The 24,817-nt window shown below is 47.5% G+C and overlaps 1 protein-coding gene across 2 annotated transcripts in view; it reads left to right on the top strand.

Moving 5' to 3' along the window:
- Positions 1–24,817, top strand: part of LOC143956906 (uncharacterized) — a 106,463-nt gene that overhangs the window by 70,036 nt on the left and 11,610 nt on the right. The window contains exons 5-7 of one of the 2 annotated variants that reach the window (XM_077467076.1): positions 4,402–4,667; positions 16,021–16,053; positions 23,054–23,208. In XM_077467076.1, coding sequence (XP_077323202.1) covers positions 4,402–4,667; positions 16,021–16,053; positions 23,054–23,208 — 454 coding nt within the window. Of the gene's footprint in view, positions 1–4,401; positions 4,668–16,020; positions 16,054–23,035; positions 23,209–24,817 lie in introns of both variants that reach the window. The other variant, XM_077467075.1, reaches the window with a different exon arrangement.

Below are 24,817 nucleotides of genomic sequence, written 5' to 3'. Positions count from 1 at the left end.
TTTTAGAGCTGGGCTATAAAATTTTCCGACAACATGATCCGATCGGACTTTGTCCGATCATTTGTAGAGAATTCCGATCGGAAAAAAGTGCCACGCATGCTCAGATCAAATTCCTACACCAAAGCTATTGGCTACTAGCCTGAACGTAGTCCCGTCCTAACGAAATAACGTCATCACGTTAGGAACGATCGGATTTTCCGACAACTTTGTCCGACAACTTTGTCTGACCGCGTGTATGCAACACCAGTTTCGGCCAAAATCCGTCGGACAAAATCGGACGGATTTTGTTGTCGGAATGTCCGACCCGTGTGTACAAGGGCTTAGTCATTCAGCAACACGTCTCAATGAAACAATAAAGATAGCACCGCGTATAAGTTAGAGAGGAAAAGATGGTCAGCTGAGTCAAATCACAGAGCCTCAAAAAATGCTCAGGCTGTGATCGCTTGCTGGATATACCAGTTGAAAAGAGATTCGCTGGACGATAATAGATTGGTCCTCAATTGCAATGACAAGGTGGTGAATCCAGAGTCCTCTGCAGGGGTCCACAGTTGTGCAGGATGCAAATCTCTGTATTCCTAGTCCTGGTGACACGCACAGTGGTGTAGTGGTTAGCACTCTCACCTAGCAGTAAAAAGTGGTCGTTGGTTCAAATCCCAACCACGACACCACCTGCCTGGAGTTTGCATGTTCTCCCTGTGCCTACATGGGTTTCCTGCGGGTACTCCGGTTTTCTCTCACACTCCAAAGACAAAGACTGTCCAATTGGCCCTATTATATGAATGGGGACCTTGGATTGTGGGCTCCTTAAAGCCCCGTACACACGAGAGGACTTATGTCCGACAGACTTTCGAAGGAGTTCTGCCGGAGTTCCGACAGAGTTCTGACGGACTTTTCGGCTGAGCGGACTTGGCCACACACAATCACACTAAACTCCGACGGATTGGAACGTGATGACGTACGACTGGACTCGAATAAGGAAGTTCATAGCCAGTAGCCAATAGCTGCCCTAGCGTCGGTTTTAGTCCGTTGGAATAGCATACACACGAGCAAATTTTTCGAAGGGACCGGGTCCGGCGGAGTTCCGTCGGAAAAATTTGAAGCATGTTCCATATTCTAAAGTCCGTCAGACTTTGGCGAATCAAAAGTCCGTTGCAGCCCACACACGATCGAATAGTCTGACGGAATCAGTCCGTCGGACTTTGGATGTTGAAAAGTCCGCTCGTGTGTACGCGGCATAAGAGTAGGGACCAATGTGAGTGTGCAATGGATAGGGGTAGACACTCACTCAGGTTGAACTGGATGGACTGGTGTCTTTATTCAACCTAACTAACTATGTAACTATAGAAAACACAAAAAGGGACAAACCGCCGCGCTGTGGCGATGGGTATGATATACTCGGTTACTGCCGTCCCAATATTTCACACCTCCCCGAGGGGGTTGTGAACTATAGCTGCTAAAAAAATAAATAAAGTAAGGGACTAAGGCGCTACCCGTACTAAATATAGCTGTAATCAAATATGTCCTTACTAAGTAGGGTGGTCTATATTGCCACTTTAGTATTAGTATTCCATAAATAGGAGAGAGAAATATACCACATATAAAGGAAAAAGACGACCTTAAGAGAGGAATAAGAAAAGGGCTCGTGCATACAGCTCGGTGGGCGTGGCCTGTGCTCTATCTCCTCTGCTGGCTGAGCCGTGTCCTCACGTGACGTAACCGGGAGTCAGCTGGCGGCGCTCGGGGCGGCGAGTGTGATCACAGATACACCGGTCTGCAAGTACCAGCTCTATTGAAGCATCCACTATATACCAAAGGAGGAACAAGCAGGGCCATCTTTAATATTGACTGGTCCCTGGGCAAAAATTTTCTTAGGGCCCCCCTCCCCCCATGCAATTTCACTCTCCACCTTCTCTGAGCCATACAATAAATAGCAGCTAGACTTAAAATCAGTTTACTGTATCAGATCAGGCAGTGATTGTGATTGGTTGCCAGAGGTTACAGCATATCATTACTGCTCACTGACTGGTGGCTAGAGGTTACAGCACTCCTTAAGGCTTACTAATTAGTTGCTAGAGGTTACAGCACATTGCTGCTTTTTGATTGGCTGCTAGGGATTTCTGTACAGTAATACTGCTCACTGGTTGCTATAGATTACAGCACATCATCTCCTCACTGCAGCGGGGCATGATATATATATGAATACTGCCTTTATTTACATATCAATTCCGTTGGCCGCAGTCATTTACATATGAATGCCGCTTATTTTCATGTAAACACAGGGTCTGCAGGTGAGTCATCTGTACACAACAACAGGGCAGAGCTGGGCAGCATTAGTACCAGCACTTCACACTGAGATATCAGGACACAGCACAGGACTAAAACTTCAAGGGACAAGGGAATGTAAACTGGGATAGTTGGCAAGTATGAGGCAGCTGCTTTGGGCCCCACAACAATGACAGGGCCCAGGGCAGCTGCCCCTTTTGCCCTGCCTTAAAGACGGCCCTGGGAACAAGTGGTGGACTCTTTGGGCCTGACGAGCTCCCGCTGTCGGAATACAAACGCACATCTGCCCCCTAGCGGGCACAGGGATCCGGGGAGTGGGGACCTGATGGGGAGTGCACAGAAGTCACCGGTTTTGCCTGCTTGAGCACATACGTTACCTTATGATTTACCTACTGAAGAGCCAATATACATATTATTAATTTCATCAAGTGGACTCATTATCTGAGGACTTTATATAAGAGTTATACTTCATTTAATCTGAGCCTTATGTGGTGCTAGATTTCTTTTTCTTTTGGGTTCTTATTTATTCTTATCTGGTAATATGCTTGGGTAGTAGCATATACCATACATATTTATGTAGCATTATTTATTATTGTGTATATATATATATATCAACTGATTCTTAGAAAAATTGTTTGCTAATTTGCACATATACATATATATTTTTTTGCACCATTGCACCAGATTTGCACAATTTTGTTGCAAATTTTTTTACTTGGATTGACATTTTGCACTTTAGGCCCCTGCTTGTGGACCATCTTTATGTGTTTACACATTCCTTGAATAGGATACCTGGGGACTCACCTGGAGTGAATTCCCTTTGGATTTGATATAGTGCCCTATAATCCATACAGCTAGCAAATGGAAACCATAGCGGTTTCTATATGCTAGCCGCCCCCCCTTTTCTTATTCCTCTCTTAAGGTCGTCTTTTTCTGCTTTATATGTGGTATATTTCTCTCTCCTATTTATGGAATACTAATACTAAAGTGGCAATATAGACCACCCTACTTAGTAAGGACATATTTGATTACAGCTATATTTAGTACGGGTAGCGCCTTAGTCCCTTACTTTATTTATTTTTTTAGCAACTATGTAACTATGTAATGTTATCCACTCAAAACCAGCATGGGGCCACCTGGCCATTTACTTCCAGTTTTCGGTTGTTCATGGATTTCCAGTTTGCGGAGATAGGATGGGGGCTAAAGGGTGATGAAAAGCCCAGGTTGGCTATCGGCAGAGGGCATGTATAGGCGCACACACAGACATGTTTCACCTACTTGTGTCGTGGGTTTCTTCAGGGTGAAGTGTTGGCATGGACAGAATCCTTTTGTAGGCAAGGTTAAAGATTCAGCTCTACCACAGGAATGAACTTCCTCCACCCTAGAGTACTGGCACCCCTATGTGTGATACCCTGACTCTACAAAGGGTCCTCCTAAGTCCTCACCATTAGTCTGGTGTGACACAAAGGGGAGAAAGCCTCCCATCCCGTTTTCCCCCCTTTTGCCATTGAACAGGGTCACCATCGAAGTTCTGGACTGAGATAATGGCCAAATTTTGACACAACCAGGGTCACTGGCAGGGTGACTGGACGCATTATGCCGCGTACACACGATCGGAATTCTCGTCGGAAGAAGCTCTGATGGTTTTTCCGACAGAATTCGCGACGGAATTCCGCTCAAGCTGTCTTGCCTACACATGGTCACATCTAATTTCCGATCGTTTATAATGCGGTGACGTACAACGCGTACAACTGGACTAGAAAAAGGAAGTTCAATAGCCAGTAGCCAATAGCTTCCGTCTCGTAGTTGAATCTGAGCATGCGTGATTTTTGTCGTGTCGGAAATTGCATATACACACGATCAGAATTACCGATAGAAAGTTTTTCCGTCGGGAAAATTGAGAACATGCTATCAATTTTTGGCTGGCGGAAATTCGGACAGCTAAATTCCGATGGAGCACACATACAGTCGCATTTTCCGGTGAAAAGTTCTCATCGGTCTTTTTCTGGCCGGAATTCCGACCGTGTGTACACGGCATGACCTGATATACAGATGGTCACTGGGCTAATTTTGTGAACATTATATGTGCAACATAGTTTCCCTTTAATTCCACCACAGGTGTGAAAGTAATCTAAAGTCAGCCAATTCGCAGAAGTGGAAGGACGACCAGACCATATCTAATTTGAGAAAGTCTCTTTCTACTACTGAGTCGAAACGGACGACAGCGGAAAACAATCTCTACCATATTAAAAGAGAACTCGATAATCTGAAGACGACTGTGAGCGAACTTCAGAAGGAACAAACGCATTCCCAGCTTCAGCGGCAGAAGCTCGATGACCTGGAGGAGAAGCTGAGTGTAGCCAAGGATTGTCTCTCCAAAAGCTGTAAGTGTGCGGAGTGCGGAGTGTGGAGTGCGGAGTGTGGTGGGATCTTGCGGGTCAAAGAAGAGGTTGAAGAGTCAAATTCTTGTCCCTTGTCAGTTTATCCCTGAACTGAGTTCCTCAGGTATATGCCAAGCGGGTATAGGTTGACCTCAAGCTTTTTCAGCCCTTGTTGTTCAGAAAGGTAGGAGGTTGGGTCACACTTTCCATTCAGCTGCAGATAAAAGACCCTGAGGATAAACCAAGGTTGTTCAGGTCTCTCCTTGAACTAGGTGGGCAGCACACAGTTCTGTAAATCTTTCACACACCGGCTGACCCAACATGACCTTGTAGGACTTAGGCCCAGTGACCTAATGCCTACTACCCCATGACCACATACCACCCTCCAAAACCCTCTGGGGGACACGCCTGCTGACCTTTGACCTTTGGGGGAGGTCCCTATTCCAATCCCTGAGTCCTAACCTTGTTCTTCTAGGGGAAACCCTAACCCCAACCCCAACCCCAACCCTAACCCTAACCCCCTAACCCCTAAGACCCAACTAGGCTTTGGAGTAAATGGCCACCTGGCCTTATTTTATTAACAAATCTAAACTTTAATAAATAACATAATTTAACATTACCAACACTTTCAACTTTTAAGCTGGTTCCTGGTTGGGGGGGCGCCCACCCACTGGTCACTGCTACCACCTATTTTAACTTCAACCTTATGCCTCCAGTCGGAATCCCCTGACTCGGAGGCGTTACCAAAACTAGCAGTGACCTACCCTTTTTAACCCTTCCAAGTACCTGGAAGTACCATAAACCACTCCCATCACATGGATGGGTACAGCATGTTTTTACACATGTACTTCTCCGATCTCCTCTCCCAGCAACCCAAAGAGCTGCCTTACCACACAACCTCCATATACCTAACCCCTACCCTAGGGCGGGAGGGTGGGAAACGCTTCCTCCACCACTCTGTGACCGCACGCCACTTCCCCTAAACCTTCTCTCTTCTCTATTCCAGGCTCCGCCCCCAGTTTCCTCCCCTCTCCCTTTCTTAAAGCGTCCACAACATTTAAAATGGCAACTGTGCAGTCCAGCACAGTTGTGCCGTCCCTGCACCTATTTCTTTTGTCATTTGCTCCAGGACTCTCTTTACCTCTCCACAAAACCCACCACTCATAGCACACAGGTAACGGTGCTGTGTTCTGCCAACAATGTCCGCGTTTCCTTTAACCACTTCGCGCCAGGAGGACGTTCCAGGGACGGCCTCGACTTTCCGGGGCTATATCTGAATGATGCCTAAGGCCACAGACATCATTCAGATATCGGCATTTTCAGCCGTCGATTCCCTGCACCATAAGAACAATCATAGCGGCTGTTCCGCCACTTGAGCGTTCTTACAGGTGGCGGGAGGGGACGCCCCCCCCTCCGGCTGCCCTCCGGTGCTTCTACCGCTTCCATCGGTGAGTCGGACACAGGATCTGCCGGCCCCCAGATAATGATCATAGAGATTTCTGGCGGACCAGATGGTTGCCGGAGTCTCTATGATCGTTCGGAGGCCGGGTGCGATGTTATGACGTCACGCCCGGCCTCTGCATTCAAATAACGGCGCCGCCTCGGCTGGGAAGCCAGGATCATTTTTTTTTTTAGGTTTCCCAGCCTAGAGGTGAGATATGAGGTCTTATTGACCCCCACATATCTCACTGTAAATAGGTCCAATCATGCCATATTCCTATTACAAGGGATGTTTACATTCTTTGTAATAGGAATTAAAGTAATCATTTTTTTTTTTTTTTTTCGTGTCAAACTAAAAAAATAAAAGTAAAATGAACAATAAAAAAAAATATATATATTTTACGTGCCCCTGACCCCGTGAGCTCGTACGCAGAAGCGAACGCATACGTAAGTCCCGCCCACATATGAAAATGGTGTGCAAACCACACATGTGAGGCATCGCCGCGAACGTTAGAGCGAGAGCAATAATTCTAGCCCTAGACCTCCTCTGTAACGCAAAACATGTAACCAGTAAAAAATTTTAAAGCCTCGCCTATGGGGATTTTTAAATACCAAAGTTTGGCGCCATTCCAAGAGCGCGTGCAATTTTGAAGCGTGACCTGTTGGGTATCTATTTACTCTCCGTATCTTCATCTTTCACATTATGCAAAAAAATTGGGCTAACTTTACTGTTTTTTTTTTTTTTTTTTTAAAGCATGAAACTGTTTTTTTTTTCCTGAAAAAAACGTGTTCGAAAAATTCCTGCGCAAATACCGTGCGAGATAAAAAGTTGCAACAACCGCCATTGTATTCTCTAGGGTCTTTGCTAAAAAAAAAAAAATAATATATATAATGTTTGGGGGTTCTATGTAATTTTCTAGGAAATACAGAAAGTAAGTTTCAAAGCATACCATAGATCAGTGATGGTGAACCTTGGCACCCCAGATGTTTTGGAACTACATTTCTCATGATGCTCCACTACACTACAGAGTGCCTGAGCATCATGGGAAATGTAGTTTCAAAACATCTGGGGTGCCAAGGTTCGCCATCACTGCCATGGATAGTACGTTTGGCATTAACAAGGCAATATAATTCAAACATTTATAAACCAATGAACAAATATTTAGTGCCCCTCACATGCCCTCCTTAATAGGTCTGGTAGGGGAATCGCTTTTTGATGTTTAGTGGTTGTGGTAGGGTTTTATTCCCCCCCCCCCCCCCAAGTAGGGCGATGCTGTCGCAATGCTCTGTAACTTTATATGGTGGTAGCGCTGAGCGTTGAGGGCCCGCAAGGAAGCATAAGGCAGCATTTGGTCGTACTATTAGTCTTTAGTAGGGGGTGGATAACGTCCGACTCCAGGTCATCTCGCCATCCCAGCTCTCTCCTAGAAGAGAATCCATGTCAGTGATTCCAAACCAGGGTTCCGTGGAAGCCTAGGGTTCCTCCAGAGGTTGCTAGGGGTTCCTTCAGCATTGGGCAATTACTGCCTCTCAGATAAGTTCCCACTCACACCATTGATCTTTTTAGCTATCTGTAAGGAGGTAATTCTTCCCGATGACCACAAGTGTAAGGACCATTCTTCCCACCGACCATCACACTAATGTATCATGAGTTGTAGATTTCTAATTTTTAGAAGGGGTTCCCCCGGGGCCAGAGAACAATTTCAAGGGTTCCTCTGTGTTGAAAAGGTTGAGAAAGGCTGATCCATGTAAAAAAGAAAAAAAGGGGTAAGGGGAAGAAAGAACGCAAGAAAGGACAGAGTAGAGGATTGGATAAGGAAGGAGGGAGGGGAGTCGGGGGAGGCGCACTTCCAGTGGAGGTGCAGACCGCCCGGGGGCTATGTGGGGAGGGGGTGGGAAAAGCCACCAGCTACCCTCTCCAGAGGTCTCCGGGCATAGCATATAGTGTACAGGGTCTATTGCTCTCTGGGTCCATATCACCAGAGGGTCATGGACCCGAGGCACAAAAGTCAAGGGTTTTCCTGCGACAGTGTTTGGTATCGTTGCGAGTTCTGATATTCAAGCCAGGGAGCCCAAGTAGTCAAGACATGCGGCATTCTGTCTTGTGAGGTGTGAATCGGCTCCTTTATCGCTGCTATTTGGTTTATTCGGGGTGTCCATTCCTTCATAGAAGGGGGGTAATTTCGATTTCCAATGGACCGGTAAGCATAGCCTAGAGGCATTTATCATATGCATGGCCACAGGAGCTGAGCTTTACCTTAGTGACCTCCAGGGGCGGACTGACCATTGGGCCACTCGGGCACTGCCCGAGGGCCCCGTGCCACTAGGGTCCCCATCAGGGTTGCCAGCCTCAGTAAAACCAGGGAAAGTATGTAAAAATCTGTGTTTTTTTTTTACATCTGTCTCTGAAATGTCCCTTACCGACATCCTTTTGGTCTAAAAATCCTGAGATTATAGCTGCCCCACCTCTCCAGTACCTTCTCAGCCAATAGAAACATGTCTGTGTATACTGTGTGATTGTATACTGTGTGTGTGTCTTTGTGTATACTGTGTGGCCTCATAATGTCTGATTGCCTGGGGGCCCCATAATCTCCTATTGCCTGGGGGCCCCATGAGTTGTCAGTCCACCCCTGGTGACCTCAACAAATCTCACCCCAATTCTCCTGAGACATACAGGTGATACTCGAAAAATTAGAATATCGTGCAAAAGTTCATTTATTTCACTAATGTAATTTAAAAGGTGAAACTAATATATGAGCTAGACCTATTACATGCAAAGCAAGATAGTTCAAGGCATGATTTGTCATAATTGTGATGATTATGGCTTACAGCTCATGAAAACCCCAAATCCACAATCTCAGAAAATTTGAATATTGTGAAAAGGTGGAATATTCTGGGCTCAAAGTGTTGCACTCTTATCAGCTAATTAAGCCATAACACCTACAAAGGGTTCCTGGGCCTTCAAATGGTCGCTCAGTCAGGTTCAGTAGTAATCACAATCATGGGAAAGACCGCTGACCTGACAGTTGTGCAGAAAACCATCATTGGCACCCTCCATAAGGAGGGAAAGCCTCAAAAGGTAATTGCAAAAGTAGTTGGATGTTCCCAAAGTGCTGTATCAAAGCACATTAATAGAAAGTTATGTGGAAGGGAAAAGTGTGGAAGAAAAAAGGTGCACAAGCAGCAGGGATGACCACAGCCTGGAGAGGATTGTCAGGAAAAGGCCATTGAAAAGTGTTGGGGACTTTCACAAGGAGTGGACTGAGGCCGGAGTCAGTGCATCAAGAGCCCCCACACAGACAGATCCTGGACATGGGCTTCAAACCTCATATACCTCTCGTCAAACCACTCCTGAACAACAAACAACGTCAGAAGCGTCTTACCTGGGCTAAAGAAAAACAGACCTGGTCTGTTGCTCAGTGGTCCAAAGTCCTCTTTTATGATGAGAGCAAATTTTGCATCTTGTTTGGAAACCAAGGACCCGGAGTATGGAGGAAGAATAAAGAGGCACACACTGCAAGATGCTTGAAGTCCAGTGTAAATTTTCCATAGTCTGTGTTGATTTGGGGAGCCGTGTCATCTGCTGGTGTTGGTCCACTGTGCTTCATTAAGTCCGGGGTCAACGCAGCCGTCTACAAGGAGATTTGGGAGCACTTCATGCTTCCTTTCGCAGACGAGCTCTATGGGGATGCTGACTTCATTTTCCAGCAGGACTTGGCACCTGCCCACACTGCCAAAAGCACCAAAACCTGGTTCAATGACCGTGGGATTACTGTGCTTGATTGGCCAGCAAACTCGCCTGACCTGAACCTCATAGAGAATCTATGGGGCATTGCCAAAAGAAAGATGAGAGACATGAGGCCGAACAATGCAGAAAAGCTGATGTCCATTATTGAAGCTTCCTGGTCTTCCATAACACCTCAGCAATGCCACAGGCTGATAGCTTCCACGCCACTCCGCATTAAGGCTGTAATTGCTGCAAAAGGGACCCAAACCAAGTACTGAGTACCAGGGGTGGACTGACAAGTCATGGGGCCCCCGGGCAATAGGAGATTATGGGGCCCCCGGGCAATAGGAGAAGATTATGGGGCCCCCGGGCAATAGGAGAAGATTATGGGGCCCCCCGGGCAATAGGAGATTATGGGGCCCCCGGGCAATAGGAGATTTTGGCGACCCCGGGCAATAGAAGATTATGGGGCCCCCAGGCAATAGATTATGGTGCCACACACACACACACAGAATACACACAGAGAATACACATACACACACTAAAAAGGTACTGGAGAGGCGGGGCAGCTATAATCTTGGGATTTTTAATAAAACACAGATTTTTACATACTGTCCCTGGTTTTATTGAGGCTGGCAAACCCTGATGGGGCCCCTGAGTGGCATGGGGCCCCTGAGTGGCATGGGGCCCTCGGGCAGTGCCCGAGTGCCCGAATGGTCAGTCCGCCCCCGCTGAGTACATAGGCATGCTTATACTTTTCACAGGTCCGATATTGTTCTATGTACAATCCTTGTTTTATTGATTGCATGTAATATTCTAATTTCCTGAGATTGTGGATTTGGGGTTTCCATGAGCTGTAAGCCATAATCATCACAATCATGACAAATCACGGCTTGAGCTAACTTGCTTTGCACGTAATGAGCCTATCTCATATATTAGTTTCACCTTTTTAAGTTGCATTAGTGAAATAAATGAACTTTTGTACGATATTCACATTTTTCGAAGTATCACCTGTACAGTAAGTATGTTCCACATTTTTATTTGCTGCTGTAGTTGCTGCACTTGAGTGCCGTTATTTAGATTAGTCGTCTCCAAACTACCACCTTTGGGCACGAAGCAGAAAGAGGAATTGGCGCCACAGAAATACCTGGACAAGTGTGGATTCCAGTTAGGAATGCTTCCGCTTAAAGCGGAGGTCCACCCTAAAATGGACCTCCGCTCATCGGAATCCCCCCCCCCTCCGGCGCCACAATCGGCACCTTTCAGGGGGGAGGGGGGTGCAGTTACCTGGATAATCCAGGTAACTGCACCCACTTCCGGGCTAGCTCTCTGCGGAACGGGGCGTACGTTACGCCCCCGTTCCGCAAGCGCCCGCCCCCTTCAGCAAGTGCCCCGCTGCCTGCTGGGAAACACACAGCTCCCAGAGGCAGCGGGGACCGTCCGGATTGCGCCGCGCGGCTCGCGCATGCGCAGTAGGGAACCGGGAAATGAAGCCGAAAGGCTCCATTTCCTGATTCCCATACCCAAGATGGCGGCGGGACCCGGCAGCCGAGCGAGCGATCGGCTTCGGGTGCCGACATCGCGGGCGCGCTGGACAGGTAAGTGTCACTATTTAAAAGTCAGCAGCTGCAGTATTTGTAGCTGCTGGCTTTTAAAAAAAAAAAAAAAAAAACGCGGAGTCCCGGTGGACTCCCGCTTTAATTCTAGTAAAATATTAGTAGATGGTAGGAGATAAATAAAATTGCAGCGCAAATCTATGGAAAAATCGACAATTTGTTATGGACAATTTTAAACAAATATATATTTTACCTAAGAAAGATGTACTTCTTATGGTTCTTATATTCCCAGCTCCTCTCTAGATGCCACTATTTTGTGCAACTGCAAATTCTCGATGTAAATGTCTAAATAAAGTGCAAGTGCTTGTTTAATAGTTGCGATAAACCATGGTGTGTGTAATGCCACATACACACGACCCGGCAGACTAGGTCCGACACAATTGAAAGAACATATACTCCTCTAGGGAAAGGACTTTAACATGGGTAGGTGGCCACACAAAGTATGTAGAATTACATCAAGAGAAATTATTAATTAATAATTTAATGATAATAAATGGCCAATGAGGCAAAGAACTCACTGTTCCTGGTATACCTTAATTAATATTAATTTGCAATATACCAAATTATTTGTCCTTTCCCTCCACAGTGATTTGCTTTATGGGGTTATATATACTGGTGTCCCTTCTGAGTTCTTTGCCTCATTGGCCATTCAGTCTACATTTACCGATCCATATGGTCTACGGTTCATCTTCCAGTGTTTGGACAGAGGTTATTCTCTCTCCCTTCTTTTCGCCATTTTGCATTCCTTACACCGCCCAGTTCATTGACCCTGGTTACCACAGTGGTGAGTTTTGCCTCCTGTTGATAGGGGTTTCTTTCCCCCTTTTTTTTTTTTTTTCTGTTGTTGTAATAAATTCTTTCCATTATCTAGATATCCTTGTTTGTTTTCTTATTAACACAGATATTAAATGTCATGTGATTTCGTTGTTTTAGATTTCCTGTTCTCTGCTTGATGCAAATTATCTATACCCCTGATGAAGAGAATTTACCTAAGATCTCGAAACGCGTTGGGTTGCTATCTTCTGTCCACTGTGGGGCATTGCCATACAGTTGGACTGAGGAAGTATATCATTTAACAGGATTATTTAAATGTGTGTCATTATTATCTTTGTTTGTAAACACATGAAATGCATATTGTATTTAATGTTACCAAGTTTTAATTATTATCATTAAATTATTAATTAATAATTTCTCTTGATGTAATTCTACATACTTTGTGTGGCCACCTACCCATGTTAAAGTCCTCTCCCTAGAGGAGTATATGTTCTTTCAATTGTGCTGTTTATTAGGATGGGGTTTAGGTGGGCCCTATTAGACTTCTGATTTAGTACCTTATTCAAATTGTTGTGACTAGGTTCGACGGTCTTCCCGACGGACTTTCGGCGGAGTTACAGCGGACTTTTCCAAAGTAATGGACTTGGCCACACACTAACGGACTAAGTCCGTTCGAAAGTCCGTTCGTTTTGAACGTGATGACGTACGACGGGACTAAAAAAGGAAGTTCAATAGCCAGTAGCCAATAGCTTCGCTTTCGTCATATTTGGTCCTTCGGACCAGCGTACAGATGAACGTCAGACAGATTTGAAACATGTTCTCTTTCTAGGTCCGTCTGATTTTTATTTTTTTTTATGTGAAAAACGATCGGATTAGCCCACATACGATCGGATTGTTTCCGACGGACTGATTCCGTCGGACCTAGTCTGCCGGAAAGTCCGGTGGTGTGTATGCGGCATAATGCTAATTAATTCCTGCAGAAAACTGTGAATTGAATTGTGACAACCAAAAATATGTAAACAGTAAATGTGGAAAACACCTCCTAAGACCAGGCCGATGTGCACTCCACCTTAAACCTATATATACCATGATTATATGTCAAAAAATCTGATAAAATATGCAAAATATCAAACCAACAACAAGCAATAAAAAGTTCTTAATATCCCCCAAAGTGAATGCGTGCAACAAAAAAGTTCAGAACGACAGATTGAAATTCTCAAACAAAAAGCTGGAAAAACAGAATCCCACACGTCATAGATTCAGATGACTGATGTGCTCCTTTCCTCAGAAAAGTCCTGAAGTGACTCACCAGAGGCTGTGGCCGGTAACACTGGAAACCAGCAATTACAAAGGATTGAATGCTTGGAAAAATACGATCTCCACTCTGTGGACTCCAACTTGTCAGCCTGTTCGTGTCTCTTCCAAAGATTGTGGATGATCTGATCCACAGCCTACGGTAGCGTGATCTCTCTCCTCTCTGCTGATTTCAATCCATCCACTTGTCAGTTTTTTTTACCCCCATTGGACAGCCGGCAATTAATGGAAAGAAGAAAGGACGATCTCCATAGTGTAATCTTGTTTTAAAATTGTTACATTTATTAAAACTTCTTAAAATACACTCACATTTCATAAGTCTCAACCAGACACTGACGACGTTACACAACGCTCCGTGAGGACGCTACATAACACTCCATGAGGACGCTACACAACGCTCCATCAGGATGTTATACAACGCTCCGTGAGGAGGTTACACAACGCTCCGTGAGGACGTTACACAACGCTCCGTGAGGACGTTACACAACGCTCCGTGAGGACGTTACACAACGCTCCATGAGGATGTTATACAACGCTCCATGAGGACGTTACACAACGCTCCGTGAGGATGTTACACAACGCTCCGTGAGGACGTTACACAATGCTCCTTCAGGATGTTATACAACGCTCCGTGAGGACGTTACACAACGCTCCGTGAGGACGTTACACAACGCTCCGTGAGGACGTTACACAACGCTCCGTGAGGATGTTATACAACGCTCCATGAGGACGTTACACAACACTCCGTGAGGACGTTACACAACGCTCCGTGAGGATGTTACACAACGCTCCGTGAGGACGTTACACAACGCTCCTTGAGGATGTTACCCAATGCTCCGTGAGGACGCTACAAAACGCTCTGTGAGGACATTACATAATTTTACACACAAAATAGTGTTGTAGAGAGGAGCTGGGAATTTAGGAACCATAAGAAGTCCATCTTTCTTAGAAAAAATAAATATTTGTTTGAAATTGTCCATACAAATTTTCAATTTTCCATAGATTTGCGCTGCAATTTTATTTATCTTCCCCTTTGGGCCAGGTTTGATCTACGAGAGGTCTTTGTCTGCCCTGTGGTTAGGGTCAGAGGCATATCCACAGTGTGCACAGCTTGAGGATTCAGGTCAGTAGAGGCTGCCTATGGTCTCTGCTTTGACCTGATATAAGGAGACACTCTGATATATGGGCACTCTGATGGAAACTTCATGTAAGGGAGACTCTGATGGGACACTGGTGTAAGGGAGACACTGATGGGACACTGGGGTAAGGGAGACACTGATGGGACCCTGATGTAAGGGAGACACTGATGGGACCCTGATGTAAGGGAGACACTGATGGAACCCTGATGTAAGGGAGACAGTGATGGGACACTGATGTAAGGGAGACTCTGATGGGACACTGATGTAAGGGAGACTCTGATGGGACACTGAAGTAAGGGAGACACTGATGGGACCCTGATGAAAGGGAGACACTGATGGGACATTGATGTTAGGGAGATTTTGGTGGGACACTGATGTAAGAGAGACACTGATGGGACCCTGGTGTAAGGGAGACTCTGATGGGACCCTGATGTAAGGGTGACACTCCTAGGACAGTGATGTAAGGGAGACTCTGATGGGACATTGATGTTAGGGAGACTCTGATGGGATCCTGATGTAAGAGAGACACTGATGGGACACTGAAGTAAGGGAGACACTGATGGGACACTGATGTAAGGGAGACACTGATGGGACACTGATGTAAGGGAGACTCTGATGGGACACTGATGTAAGGGAGACACTGATGGGACACTGATGTAAGGCAGACTCTGATGGGACACTGATGTAAGGGAGACACTGATGGGACACTGATGTAAGGGAGACTCTGATGGGACACTGATTTAAGGGAGACTCTGATGGGACACTGATGTAAGGGAGACACTGATGGGACACTGATGTAAGGCAGACTCTGATGGGACACTGATGTAAGGGAGACACTGATGGGACACTGATTTAAGGGAGACTCTGATGGGACACTGATGTAAGGGAGACACTGATGGGACACTGATTTAAGGGAGACTCTGATGGGACACTGATTTAAGGGAGACTCTGATGGGACACTGATGTAAGGGAGACACTGATGGGACACTGATTTAAGGGAGACTCTGATGGGACACTGATGTAAGGGAGACACTGATGGGACACTGATTTAAGGGAGACTCTGATGGGACACTGATGTAAGGGAGACACTGATGGGACACTGATGTAAGGGAGACACTGATGGGTATCCTGTAGTAAGACAGAACTGTAATGTACAAGTTCAATACAGTTGGCTACTTTCAATGAATGTTGGTTGATTATCGAATACTTGCCGTGTTCCCACCCTACTATCTGTAGATTTACTTCAATATTGTAAGATGGATTGATATTCATTTTGGTAGTGATTTCATCCTGTGACCGATGTCAAAGTATTATGGTATAACTTGGCTTTTGTTTTGTTTTTCCAGGTGACAATGGGGAGAACTATGAAGAAGACTTGGGTAAGTTCTTGTTTTAGAATAGCAATGTTTAAGGCCACATAGAATATGTGTCCATATGATACATATGGGGTCAAACATTCCCTACTCTAGACGACCCAAAATAAAAAAAAAAAAACACTATACAGATTTGCCTTAAAAGATATGTTCATCTTTTGAAAACAACATAATAAATGCACAATTAGTGCAGGTAAAAAAAAGTGAATTTATTTGTAGCACTAACCCCCGACGGAGCTGCTGGTTTGATTGGGCTTACCGTTACCTTCTTCTCCTCGATTTATGTCTAGGGGGTTTCCCGTGGTCGATGGTCCAGTAACTTGAGAGACTGACGACAGATCCACATAAAGGGATTTTTTATTTGCAAAAACGTAGACAACGAACAGTCTCTTAAAATAGGATCAGAGGGTTAGGAGGAAAGTTCAGGTACTCTTAATGTCAAAGTCAATAATGAAGAACTTGCTTACTTTGACTGCATCCAGAGAATAGTCATTCACAACTGGATGTTCACTCAAGTTGGACAGTCCCTCTCTCACAAGGCCTAGCAGCCAACAAGGTGCTTTACTCATGAACAAGTCTCTACCACAGACGTTGTAGAACATGCAGGAAACAAAAACTTGTAGAACACTCGTGTGATACCTGGATCTTTCAGCCAGCCTGGCGATACCCACAAGACTGGATTCACTTAGGTACCTCAGCCCCACCAGGCTCTTGCTAAGAAGCCATCCCATACGTGACCTTCTTCTGAAGAGTCCTCCCATGGATAGCTACAAAGTTACTGGGCCTCTCCAACTACCGGAGACGGCACCGGACCACCTCGGAATCCTTCTTTAGTTTCCTTGCCTCGGTCTAGCCAGCCCCGAGACAATAAGTTGGGTGGATCTGCACCCCAGGCCATAGCCTTCCTGGGGGCTGGTCAGGAGGACCAGGACCATGGATTCAGTAAATACATCTGGACCGGAAACCCGAGCCACGTGACATCCGCATCTTAAGTACCCTCTCCCAGGAAGCACAGCAAGAGTGACACTCCCACTGGGTGGGCCCAGAGAGAAGGTAACCTTAAAGCACCCCACCAGACTGTGGTTCCATGCCTGCCAGAAGAGACAGTGCCCCCTGTGGCCAGGCTGAACATCCTATAGTCCAGTCAAACTGATGCTGAGGTCCAAATTTGAAACAATTGTACCCAAACCAAACTGCAGTTCAGGTGTAACCTTAACTTTCAAAACATATAGCGCGTGCTCTTCAAGAGCCGATGCTACATATTTATTTATTAATTCTGCAGAGCATTGCACCCATGATCAGATTGTGGGTGCAATCTCAGGCTCCTGCAGACCCTCAGCATGGCTGTCTGCCCCTATCTCGTGGGCAGGCACTTACTTGAGAACAGTTAGACCAATGAACTATAAGAGCGGTCACCAGCACCCTTGCAGTTCACTGAGAACAACAAGCCATCAGCCGCAATGGCCGATGGAACTCGTGGCTATTTGTTTACAGGAAACTGTAATTGAATGATGTGACCATGTAGGCTGAGCCCCCGCCTGGCCACGCTGTCTTCAAATTGTGACGGCGGCGGCGGAGTAAGGATCCCCTACCCACTGGAGGGGATTAGGGGGAAAGGCTGAAGATGTTGGAATCTGTTATATATTTCACCCTAAAAATGGGTGGAACATGCAACATGTTCCAAAGCTGAACTTATCCTTACATCTTTTTTTAAAGAAGATGTGTGGAAATTCTGGGAGTTCTGATGTGCAAGATGATATGATGAACTCCGATTGGAGGGGAGGCCCTGAGCAGATACCTATGTAGGTGGAGACACAGACTGAACAGACACGGGTGAGGGTAGAGACACACACTGAAGAGACACGGGTGAGGGTAGAGACACAGACTGAAGAGACACGGGTGAGGGTAGAGACACAGACTGAACAGACACAGGTGAGGGTAGAGACACAAATTGAAGAGACACGGGTGAGGGCAAGGACACAGATTGAAGAGACACAGGTGAGGGTAGAGACACAGACTGAAGAGACACGGGTGAGGGTAGAGACACAGACTAACCAGACACAGGTGAGGGTAGAGACACAAATTGAAGAGACACAGGTGAGGGCAGAGACATAGACTGAAGAGACACGGGTGAGGGTAGAGACACAGACTGAACTGACAGAGGTGAGGGTAGAAACACAGACTGAACAGACACGGCTGAGGGCAGAGACATAGACTGAAGAGCCACAGCTGAGGGTAGAAACACAGACTGAACAGACACAGGTGAGGGTAGAGACACAGACTGAGCCACAGGTGAGGGTAGAAACACAGACAGAACAGACACGGGTGAGGGGAGAGACACAGACTGAACAGACACAGGTGAGGGTAGAGACACAGACTGAAGAGACACAGGTGAGGGTAGAGACACAGACTGAAGAGCCACAGGGGAGGGTAGAGACACAGACTGAAGAGACACGGGTGAGGGTAGAGACACAGACTGAACAGACACGGGTGAGGGTAGAGACACAGACTGAACAGACACGGGTGAGAGTAGAGACACAGACTGAACAGACACGGGTGAGGGTAGAGACACAGACTGAAGAGACACAGGTGAGGATAGAGCCACAGACTGAAGAGCCACAGGTGAGGGTAGAGACACAGACTGAAGAGCCACAGGTGAGGGTAGAGACACAGACTGAAGAGCCACAGGTGAGGGTAGAGACACAGACTGAAGAGCCACAGGTGAGGGTAGAGACACAGACTGAAGAGACACGGGTGAGGGTAGAGACACAGACTGAAGAGACACGGGTGAGGGTAGAGACACAGACTGAAAAGACACAGGTGAGGGTGGAGACACAGATTGAAGGGACACAGGTGAGGGTAGAGACACAGACTGAAGAGACACGGGTGAGGGTAGAGACACAGACTGAAGAGACACAGGTGAGGGTAGAGACACAGACTGAAGAGACACAGGTGAGGGTAGAGACACAGACTGAAGAGACACAGGTGAGGGTAGAGAGACAGACTGATCAGACACAGGTGAGGGTAGAGACACAGACTGAAGAGACACAGGTGAGGGTAGTGACACAGACTGAACAGACACAGGTGAGGGTAGAGACACAAATTGAAGAGACATAGGTGAGGGGGAGACACAGATTGAAGAGACACAGGTGAGGATAGAGACACAGACTGAAGAGACACGGGTGAGGGTAGAGACACAGACTGAACAGACACAGGTGAGGGTAGAGACACAAATTGAAGAGACACAGGTGAGGGTAGAGACACAGACTGAACAGACACAGGTGAGGGTAGAGACACAAATTGAAGAGACACGGGTGAGGTTGGAGACACAGACTGAAGAGCCACATGTGAGGGTAGAGACACAGACTGAACTGACACAGGTGAGGGTAGAAACACAGACTGAACAGACATGGGTGAGGGTAGAGACACAGATTGAAGAGACACGGGTGAGGGTAGAGACACAGACTGAGCCACAGGTGAGGGTAGAAACACAGACAGAACAGACACGGGTGAGGGTAGAGACACAGACGGAACAGACACGGGTGAGGGTAAAGACACAGACTGAAGAGCCACAGGTGAGGGTAGGGACACAGACTGAAGAGCCACAGGTGAGGGTAGAGACACAGACTGAAGAGACACGGGTGAGAGTAGAGACACAGACTGAACAGACACGGTTGAGGGCAGAGACAAAGACTGAAGAGACACGGGTGAGGTTAGAGACACAGACTGAAGAGACACGGGTGAGGGTAGAGACACAGACTGAGCCACAGGTAAGGGTAGAAACACAGACAGAACAGACACGGTTGAGGGTAGAGACACAGACTGAACAGACACGGGTGAGGGTAAAGACACAGACTGAAGAGCAACAGATGAGGGTAGAGACACAGACTAAAGAGCCACAGGTGAGGGTAGAGACACAGACTGAAGAGACACGGGTGAGGGTAGAGACACAGACTGAACAGACACGGTTGAGGGTAGAGACACAGATTGAAGAGACACGGGTGAGGTTGGAGACACAGACTGAAGAGCCACAGGTGAGGGTAGAGACACAGACTGAAGAGACACAGGTGAGGGTAGAGACACAGACTGAAGAGACACGGTTGAGGGTAGAGACACAGACTGAAGAGACACGGTTGAGGGTAGAGACACAGACTGAAGAGCCACAGGTGAGGGTAGAGACACAAAATGAAGAGCCACAGGTGAGGGTAGAGACACAGACTGAAGAGACACGGGTGAGGGTAGAGACACAGACTGAAGAGCCACAGGTGAGGGTAGAGACACAGACTGAAGAGCCACAGGTGAGGGTAGAGACACAGACTGAGCCACAGGTGAGGGTAGAAACACAGACAGAACAGACACGGGTGAGGGGAGAGACACAGACTGAACAGACACAGGTGAGGGTAGAGACACAGACTGAAGAGACACAGGTGAGGGTAGAGACACAGACTGAAGAGCCACAGGGGAGGGTAGAGACACAGACTGAAGAGACACAGGTGAGGGTAGAGACACAGACTGAACAGACACAGGTGAGGGTAGAGACACAGACTGAACAGACACGGGTGAGGGTAGAGACACAGACTGAACAGACACGGGTGAGGGTAGAGACACAGACTGAACAGACACGGGTGAGGGTAGAGACACAGACTGAAGAGACACAGGTGAGGATAGAGCCACAGACTGAAGAGCCACAGGTGAGGGTAGAGACACAGACTGAAGAGCCACAGGTGAGGGTAGAGACACAGACTGAAGAGCCACAGGTGAGGTTAGAGACACAGACTGAAGAGCCACAGGTGAGGGTAGAGACACAGACTGAAGAGACACGGGTGAGGGTAGAGACACAGACTGAAGAGACACGGGTGAGGGTAGAGACACAGACTGAAAAGACACAGGTGAGGGTGGAGACACAGATTGAAGGGACACAGGTGAGGGTAGAGACACAGACTGAAGAGACACGGGTGAGGGTAGAGACACAGACTGAAGAGACACGGGTGAGGGTAGAGACACAGACTGAAGAGACACAGGTGAGGGTAGAGACACAGACTGAAGAGACACAGGTGAGGGTAGAGAGACAGACTGATCAGACACAGGTGAGGGTAGAGACACAGACTGAAGAGACACAGGTGAGGGTAGTGACACAGACTGAACAGACACAGGTGAGGGTAGAGACACAAATTGAAGAGACATAGGTGAGGGGGAGACACAGATTGAAGAGACACAGGTGAGGATAGAGACACAGACTGAAGAGACACGGGTGAGGGTAGAGACACAGACTGAACAGACACAGGTGAGGGTAGAGACACAAATTGAAGAGACACAGGTGAGGGTAGAGACACAGACTGAACAGACACAGGTGAGGGTAGAGACACAAATTGAAGAGACACGGGTGAGGTTGGAGACACAGACTGAAGAGCCACATGTGAGGGTAGAGACACAGACTGAACTGACACAGGTGAGGGTAGAAACACAGACTGAACAGACATGGGTGAGGGTAGAGACACAGATTGAAGAGACACGGGTGAGGGTAGAGACACAGACTGAGCCACAGGTGAGGGTAGAAACACAGACAGAACAGACACGGTTGAGGGTAGAGACACAGACTGAACAGACACGGGTGAGGGTAGAGACACAGACGGAACAGACACGGGTGAGGGTAAAGACACAGACTGAAGAGCCACAGGTGAGGGTAGAGACACAGACTGAAGAGACACGGGTGAGAGTAGAGACACAGACTGAAGAGACACGGGTGAGGGTAAAGACACAGACTGAAGAGCCACAGGTGAGGGTAGAGACACAGACTGAAGAGACACGGGTGAGAGTAGAGACACAGACTGAACAGACACGGTTGAGGGCAGAGACAAAGACTGAAGAGACATGGGTGAGGTTAGAGACACAGACTGAAGAGACACGGGTGAGGGTAGAGACACAGACTGAGCCACAGGTGAGGGTAGAAACACAGACAGAACAGACACGGTTGAGGGTAGAGACACAGACTGAACAGACACGGGTGAGGGTAAAGACACAGACTGAAGAGCAACAGGTGAGGGTAGAGACACAGACTAAAGAGCCACAGGTGAGGGTAGAGACACAGACTGAAGAGACACGGGTGAGGGTAGAGACACAGACTGAACAGACACGGTTGAGGGTAGAGACACAGACTGAAGAGACACGGGTGAGGTTGGAGACACAGACTGAAGAGCCACAGGTGAGGGTAGAGACACAGACTGAAGAGACACAGGTGAGGGTAGAGACACAGACTGAAGAGACACGGTTGAGGGTAGAGACACAGACTGAAGAGACACGGTTGAGGGTAGAGACACAGACTGAAGAGCCACAGGTGAGGGTAGAGACACAGAATGAAGAGCCACAGGTGAGGGTAGAGACACAGACTGAAGAGACACGGGTGAGGGTAGAGACACAGACTGAAGGGCCACAGGTGAGGGTAGAGACACAGACTGAACAGACACGGTTGAGGGTAGAGACACAGACTGAACAGACACGGTTGAGGGTAGAGACACAGACTGAAGAGACACGGGTGAGGTTGGAGACACAGACTGAAGAGCCACAGGTGAGGGTAGAGACACAGACTGAAGAGCCACAGGTGAGGGTAGAGACACAGACTGAAGAGACACAGGTGAGGGTAGAGACACAGACTGAGGAGCCACAGGTGAGGGTAGAGACACAGACTGAAGTGACACGGGTGAGGGTAGAGACACAGACTGTAGAGACACGGGTGAGGGTAGAGACACAGACTGTAGAGACACGGGTGAGGGTAGAGACACAGACTGAAGAGACACGGGTGAGGGTAGAGACACAGACTGTAGAGACACGGGTGAGGGTAGAGACACAGACTGAACAACAGATACAGGCTTGCTTTTAGAAGAAAAAAAAACAAGGAACACCCTTGGTGGTTGTTTAACAAAATGCTTACAAAGACAGAAGACCCCTCTATCCTGGAATATCTCTGATTATCTCTGTTCTTATTATTTAGCCCCCCTGTCTTCTCCAGGCATGGACCCCTATTGTCCCGCGAGTTGGAAGCAGATAGATGAGACGTGTTACTATTTCTCCAGTGAGAGTGATACTCGAATTAAGGCAGACGGGGACTGTCAGAAGAAGAACGCCACACTGGCCAAAATCCAGGAGAGTGACTTCACCCTACAGGTACAAAAACGTCCACCATTACAGGGGAATATGACCAGAGACGGTACAATGTAATATTGATCACACATCTAGTGAAGCTGCAATATAATACATTTTTGGGTTTGGGATTATTAATGCTTTACAGTTAACTGCAGAAAATACATGGATCCAGATTAGAGCAGTAACACCCCAATTCAGCCACCAGGTGGAGGAAGAAAAAAAAAAATACTAAATGAATTCCAAGCTGGCGAGCAACAATAAAAAATGAAAAAATAATTCTATGTCATAAAAGTTTGCAAGGAGATGTTTTCCAGACTTTTCAAAGCACACGCTATTACAGCTCCAGCAGTGGAGGTCTTCTGTGAAAGGGCAGAGTTCCATTTGAACTTTGGCCTGACCCAGGCATAATCTCTGCAACACCAGATGCATTATAGCAGGGGTGTCCAACCGCTGGCCCGCGGGCCACATGCCCTCCGATGTGGCCCGCCATGTCTTTCTCTGAGATGGCTGGTCGGCAATCCCAGATCGTGGGTTCCTGACCCGCCAGCATTAGTGCGAAGAAGGAAGCCGTCGCTAGAGGAAGCAGAGCCAATGCCTCCTGTATAGCGCCGGCTCCTTCACAGGCGGAGCGATACCAAATGTACTCCACCTGTGACAGGAAGCATTGGTTCTGCTCTCTACTGTAGCTGCATGCTTCTGTCACAATTATGCCCGGGAATGACGGGTCGGGACACAGGAACCCGCAATCTGGGACAGCAGCCACCAGTACCAGCCACCAGTATCAGTACCAGCCAGCAGTACCAACCAACAGTACCAGTACCAACCAGCAGTGCCAGTACCAACCACCAGTGCCAGTACCAACAGTACCAGTACCAACCAGCTGTGCCAGTGCCAACCAGCAGTGCCAGTACCAACAGTACCAGTACCAACCAGCAGTACCAGTACCAGCCAGTAGTACCAGTCATCAGTACCAGCGCCCACCAGCAGTACCAGTACCCACCATCTGTACCAGTCATCAGTACCAGCCAGCAGTATAAACCAGCAGTACCACTACCAGCCAGAAGTACCTGCCAGCAGTACCAGTACCATCCACCAGTATCAGTACCAGTCATCAGTACCAGTACCAGCCAGCAGTACCAGTACCCTCCTGCAGTACCAGTAACAGGCACCAGTACCAGTCACCAGTACCAGTCAGCAGTACCAGTACCCACCAGCAGTACCAGTACCAGCCACCAGTATCAGTACCCACCACCAGTACCAGTACCAGTCACCAGTACCAGTCAGCAGTACCAGTACCCACCAGCAGTACCAGTACCAGCCACCAGTATCAGTACCCACCACCAGTACCAGTACCTGCCAGCAGTACCAATAAAAGACAGCAGTACCAGTACCCACCAGCGGTACTAGCCAGCAGTACCCACCAGCTGTGCCAGTACCAGAGAGCAGTACCAGTACCCACCAGCAGTACTAGCCAGCAGTACCAGTCAGCAGTACCAGTACCAGCCAGTAGTACCAGTACCAGCCAACAGTACCCGCCAGCAGTACCAGCCAGCAGTACAAGCACCTGTCAGCAGTACCCACCGGCAGTACCAGCCAGCTGCAGGAATCCTGAGGAAGAAGTGAAGATCGA

This window comes from Lithobates pipiens, unplaced genomic scaffold (assembly GCF_037356315.1).
Source record: "Lithobates pipiens isolate NorthernLeopardFrog02 unplaced genomic scaffold, aLitPip1_a1.2 Scaffold_44, whole genome shotgun sequence".
NCBI classification, from domain to species: domain Eukaryota; kingdom Metazoa; phylum Chordata; class Amphibia; order Anura; family Ranidae; genus Lithobates; species Lithobates pipiens.
The sequence above is the reverse complement of the archived record's forward strand: the minus strand, read 5'-3'. Positions and strand labels throughout refer to the sequence as shown.